This window comes from Bos indicus, chromosome 2 (assembly GCF_029378745.1).
Source record: "Bos indicus isolate NIAB-ARS_2022 breed Sahiwal x Tharparkar chromosome 2, NIAB-ARS_B.indTharparkar_mat_pri_1.0, whole genome shotgun sequence".
Lineage (NCBI taxonomy): Eukaryota > Metazoa > Chordata > Mammalia > Artiodactyla > Bovidae > Bos > Bos indicus.
Window position 1 is genome coordinate 117,728,773 of NC_091761.1, and position 6,000 is coordinate 117,734,772.

Here is a 6,000-nt window from a genome sequence, read left to right on the forward strand (position 1 = left end):
AATGTGTGCAAAAAGTTCAGCAGCGAAGGCTGATGCTGTGCAAAGTGCTAGAATCCCTTGTTGTTGTTTGTTAGCAAACTTCAATCAAAAATTCATCAGAAGCAGAACCATTGTTTCAAGTTAGGGTGTTTAATCAAAGAGAGGATTATAGAATCAGCTTAGTGGGTAAAACTCCATAAAAAGCAGCTCCAAAAACCCCTTTTTCCTCCAAGGGGAGAAATTGACACATTTTCATTTTAATCCCAAAGGGTAAGATTCCCAGAGAACATGACAAGAAAAAACAAACAGGTGTCTGCCTGTTTGAATATTTGACAAAGAATCATTTCATTAAAATAAAAAAGCTTTCCAAACAAAATAACACAACTTTAATCCTTACATGTGATGGAAGGCTCAATGGAAGGGAGGCATTCCTGTACCACTCACCGAAAAGAAAATTTGGCCCAGCAGCTGCCACCTCTGATACCTGCCTGCTTCCCCAAATGAACCAGGAAGGCAAAAACAGCAGCTTCAATAATTTTTTTTTAATTTGAAGTCTGAAGTTTTTTTCAAATCCATCAGAAATACTTAGGTGTCTTTTATGTGGTATCCATATGCTTTCACGATAGCAAAAAATAACTTCAGCCAGGCAGGACCTATGATTCTAACTCTGCAGGAAGGTCCTGCTTGGTAGGCAGCACAAGGAGAATTTTCTGTGTCTTTATCAGTCCTGAAGCTTTTCATTCCAGCTGGGCACAGCCATCTGAACTGTGTTTCAGAGCAAAACAGGGTGTTTTAGAGTAAAGCCGGACTCAGAAATCACTCCATCCCCTCTTCACTGAAAAGACTCAAAGAGGTTATGGTGCTAATTTAAGGTCACATAGCTAAAAATAACAGGGACAGGACCAGACTTTCATCTTAGCATCCTTCAGACTCTACAGATCTATTAATAACATCAAGCCAGCCACCTGGTTCAAATCCCACACTGACTAGCAGGGTGACCTTGGGGCAGTCATTAAACTTTTCTGCACTTCATTTAAATAACGGGGATGGTTCCAGCACCTAGCTCACAGGACACTAGGAGAACTCGGGAGCTATATTTGTAAAGCCCCTGGAATAGCACTGGCACATAGCAAGTACTTGAGAAAAGAGTTAGTAATCGTCATCATCGTCACCACGTCTCTGTAGGTTAGATTTCCATATACATCCTCAGAATCCATTGAATCCTTAGGATTTCATACTTTTCAGTCTGTTCTAACACTTTAAAATAGATGTATCTTAAGATGTATCACAAGTCTGGACAGGGGCTTGCATGGCTTGAACCTCTAGCCAGTACCAATGGAAAGAGCACCTAGGCCATCTTATCAGCTTGCCTCCACGTGGGCAGAAGGGGAAGAGAGACAGATGACACTAGACAGGTGTCAGCAATCAAATATCAAAAAACAGAATCAGACCGTTCATCACCAACCCTGTGAGGCAGATCCCATCCTCAAAGATGAGGAACCTGAGACGTGGCTTAGATCGCCTGTAACAGCAGGTTCAATGGGGGCAGCTCAGCTTCAAACCCACAGATCCTCCTTCACATTATTCACACTACTTCCCAGAGCCTGGGTACTTCCATCACCAGCTGATACCAGAAGCACTGCCTGGAGCCATGGCCTTGCCCGAACATCAGCCAAGTGACCACACAGAAGCTGAAGACAGCCTTACTCCATTTTAAGCCCAATTAGTGGTTCATGGCTTTCTTAACCTTGCAACACATACCCAAAATAGAAGGAGGGGGAGGAGGGAGAGGACAAGAGAAAGAAAGGAAGGAAGGAAGGAAGGAAGGAAGGGAGGGAGGGAGGGAGGAGGCAGGGAGGAAGGGAACCTCAGAGTTAGGTTCGGTGTTTCCATTGCTGACATTATTGTCTCTGTAGCTGGGGGAGGGGTGACACTTGCTGTCTAAAGAATTCTCTTCACGTACAGGTAGAATTCCATATTCAATTTATCCAGCAAGCATGCCGTTCTGTTTCAGCAACCATTCGGTCTGCAATGGCTAACATCCATTTCCCTTATCTGTAATTGAGTATGCGTAAGGGGCTTTTTCCTCTGTTTAACTTCTCTATTCAGATTGCCTTTTTCCCCCTCAACAGAAAACGAGTCTCGAGTGTTACTGCAAGATAATGAAAGATTAAGTTAGCATTAACAGGAATCAATTTGTTATGGGTTTATAAGACTCCGAATCATCTCAGTTAAGTTCTTCTGGGTAACCAAGTCAGATCAGGTTCCAAATTTGCTAAGCTTTCCTGTTAGAATTACAGTAACTCCAGCTCTCTTCAACTCAGAACTCTGGACACCCAGTACATCTTCTCCTCACATTCACACAGTTAAGAACTTCTCAGATCAGAGCTAGAGATCTGACTGTTTTGACCAGTTGTTCTGCAATATTTGTGCATCAGTTCATGACTCGTCTCTGAATAAACGCAGTCTTCTGTCAAACCCCCACTTTAGGACAAAAAATATTTATGCTTCTCTGTGAATCATCTTTAGGAAGAACTAAAGAGGTTTTTCTCTCTTTTGAAGATTTCTTATATTTTTAGAGTTACCAAAAGAATAAGTCCCAGAGTTGGGTTAAATTCCCTATGTTCAGTCTTTCCTCCCATATACTTAAACTGATGTGCACTCTAACCTACCTTCTCCTGTGCATCGCTACTACACTCTGAGTCCAAATCAACTATTTCTTTCAAGGACAGATTTCAGACATGGAAATGTGAGAGTGGTTTGATGGAAGCAATTAGGCAACTCATTTCTCCAGTAAACACCATGCACATCATCAATCAACAGGGGAGATCAGTGAGCAGGATTTCGTCCTAATGGCTCATATGGCTCCAGCTGGCATCTCCCCAGAGAGTCCTCATTCCCCAAATTTACTCCCAGGTTCATTCACACATTCATCATTATCCCCTCTTCATCCTTATCCTCATCTCATCAGCTCACTGGAACCAGCTAATGAAGAGGAGCACAAAACTGAAAAGATAGGGTCAGCTTGACCCTATTTGCTACTACCCAGAAAAAAAAAAAAAATTCTAGAAAATAGCAAAAATTGTCTGTCAGGGTCAAGCTTCTCAGTCCTATTTACCTCTATCCAAAAAATATTAAAGCCTAACCCACCCTACCCTATCAAATCACATCAAACCACATGTGGCCTCTTCACCACAGGAATAAAAGTGCAGCTAAGCATTCTCCAAGTAACTCTTGGGGCATTCTCTTAGATTTACATGAAATAAACTCCTCCCCTCCAAATGGAGGGAAGAAAGCATTTGATCTCAACAGTGTTCCACCTTCACTTGGTTTAATTTCATCATTTCAGATAAATCCACTCTTTGCCCCTGCCTTGGAACCAAGGCTTGGGGTTTTTCTACCTGCACACCCAGGGCTGCCAAGTCACCTACTGAAAACGTTGGTGTGAATAGGTCAGTAGGTTTCACCGAGCTTTTAACATTCTTTAAACCAGCCTCGTTTATTATCTGCCAGATTCTTCTCGAAATCCCAAATCCACAGGCAGTAGCTGGCCATCTCTCATCCCTCCCCTGGCCCCACGGTTCCTCGAAGCTTCACTAAGCCTGGCTGCCTGCCCCAAACGTGCGCCTCCAGGAGCGTCGGCCGGGAAGGCTACGCACCAAGCCCCACTCGCCACGTCCCCTCGAGTGTTTCCTAGGGCTCCAGCACTTCCTCCTAAGCTCAGAAAGGTCTGGCCACGGGGAGGCAGCTGACCTCTCTGTCTCCAGCTGCCTTGTCAGAGCCCTCAAGGGAATTGGAAAGGAAAGGAAATGCCCGACCACCGGGCACGGAGCCCGCGACTCCCTGCCGCTCTTACAGCTCACCCTCGGGTCCAGCGGGACAAAGAGCAGGGGTCACCTGGACACGAACATCCCGCCAGGGACGCTCGCAGGCTGGCCCTTCTTTGCAGCTAGGGCGGGCACCAAGACCCGGCTCTAGCGGACGGTGGCTCGGCCCGGGTCGAGAGGGGCGCACCAGTTGGCGGCTCACGGTCGTACCAGAAGTATGAGAGCCAAGGTAGCCACCAGGCCCTGGAACGGCGCGCCCCGAGAGCCCCGAGCTGGCACGGCCGGAGAACCAGGGTAGGCAGAGAAGAGACGCTTGCAAGGTCGGCCAGGGGTCCGCGTTCACGCGAGCCAAGAGGCCACTTCCATCGCCCACCCCGAAAAGGGAGAAGCTTGGGTCAGGCCCCTGGAGCCCCGCACTGGACAGCGCGCAGTGGCCAGCGCCGCGCCCTCCGCGTCCACTCACCTGGCAGTTGGTGCCAGAGACCCCGGCGGGGCAGGTGCAGCTGTAGCCGGGCTCGCCGGCGGCGGCCGGGGACTGAGGGTCGGGCGCAGGGAGCTGGGAGCACACACCCCCATTCTGGCAGGGCTGCGCGCTGCATGGCCCCGGCACGGGCAGGGGCGCGGCGGGCACCGGGCTGGCCAGGCAGCCGCTGCGGGGCCCCGCGCCGAGTAGCAGCAGCAGCAGCAGGGCGGGTGCCGGGGCGCGGCGGGGCTGCATGGCCGACGGAGAGGGCGCGGGAGCGGGAGCTGGAGCTGGGGCGCGGCGGCGGCGCTGGCGGCGGGAGTGGTGGTGCTGGCGGCGAGAACACAGCTCGGTGGGGCCGGGCGCCTCCTGCAGATGCGGGATGAGAGGTTCCCGGGGCAACGGCGGGCGGGGCTTGTGGGCGGGGCCAGCGGGGGCGGGGCTCCGGGCGGGCAGGGGAGGGAGGGAGGTGGGTACCCTTCCCCCCAAACCAGGAGTTGGGGCAGGCGGAGCAGAGAGGCCGACAGGGGGCCCCCAGCCACGAGGGGTGCGGTCAGAGTCGGAGGTGTGTCCAAAAGCGGCTTTAGGAGACAGCGGTGGTGATGCGGGACTGGCGGGGAGCTCCGAGGGGCTCGGGAAGAAAAGAGGGGTGGACGGGGTCAATGCCAACGCGGGGAGGACTTTACGGGCTTCCAGGTGCCGAGCAGCGCGCGCCCGCCGCGGGACGAGCAGCTGCCCGACTGGCCGCAGCCGCCCGCGGCCCCTCGGCGCGGAATCTGCGAGGCCGTAGCGGAGACCGGCCTTATCTCGTTCTCGGGGCTCCTTCCCAACCCCACCGCCCGCCACAACACTCCTCCCGACACACACAGCCCTCCCCGCGCCGCCTCCCAACCCCGGCGCCCGGACAACCGCAGATCGGTGGGGCCGGCTAGGAAGTGAGTGACCTTGAGTTCTGCGCAGCGCGCCCCAGGGCCCCTGTCCTTGGTGCTGACCGAGAGCCTGCCCTTTGCCGAGGGCGGAGCCGGCCGCGCCGCTCGGAAATGTCTGACTGTGGCATGGGAGAGCTGAAAGAGGCCTCGGGATCAGGGTGTCCAATCCAGCCGTTGAACCGAGGAGGAAACTGAGGCCCAGACGGGCTGGACTAGACCCTAGTGGGTCACTTGACTCCCAGCCCAGGACGCGGTCGGTTTTCTGAAAGAGCAGTTCAGAAGTGCATGTTCACGAAGGCCCTGCTAGGGTTTACTATAGAGCCCTGAGTTAAAGGGAATGTTCCTCCCGACCTACTTGGGTAGGGGGTACGGAGAGGGGAAGGGGAGGCTCCTCTAAACATCCAAGTTAGGCTGACTCGTGCTTTTACCGCTGGGCGGTCAGGATCCGCCGAGGAGATGAAGCCCACCTTGTCTCCCCATCTGACCTTTCACAACCTCTGTTACGGATGGGCTCCCAGGAGCTAGTCACCTTGTCTTTAAGGTGGCCGTGTGAGAAAAGAAAATGGGACCCTCTGGGATTAACAGGATTGCCCGAACTGAATTAACAGTTCGGGCAAATTTTCTAGACCACACAAATAAAGTTTTGCAAAAGCTGAGCCAGTAAGAAAGTGGAGATGACGCGTGAACCCAGCATGAAGGTTCCACAGATGAGCAGCCAGGGGCTGATAAAAGTCTTCAGTGAACACAGGAGCCAAACTGCCCGGCCTCTCCCCACCTCGCTCAGACACCGGAGCAAGTGTCA

At 52.3% G+C, this 6,000-nt stretch overlaps 1 protein-coding gene across 1 annotated transcript in view; it reads right to left on the reverse strand.

Annotated features, from left to right (window-relative positions):
- Positions 1 to 5,416, reverse strand: part of DNER (delta/notch like EGF repeat containing) — a 393,179-nt gene extending 387,763 nt beyond the window's left edge. Inside the window, exon 1 of the mRNA XM_070773355.1 lies at positions 4,270 to 5,416. Coding sequence (XP_070629456.1) covers positions 4,270 to 4,524 — 255 coding nt within the window. The 5' untranslated portion in view covers positions 4,525 to 5,416. The remainder of the gene's footprint in view (positions 1 to 4,269) is intronic.
- Between the last annotated feature and the right edge of the window lie 584 nt (positions 5,417 to 6,000).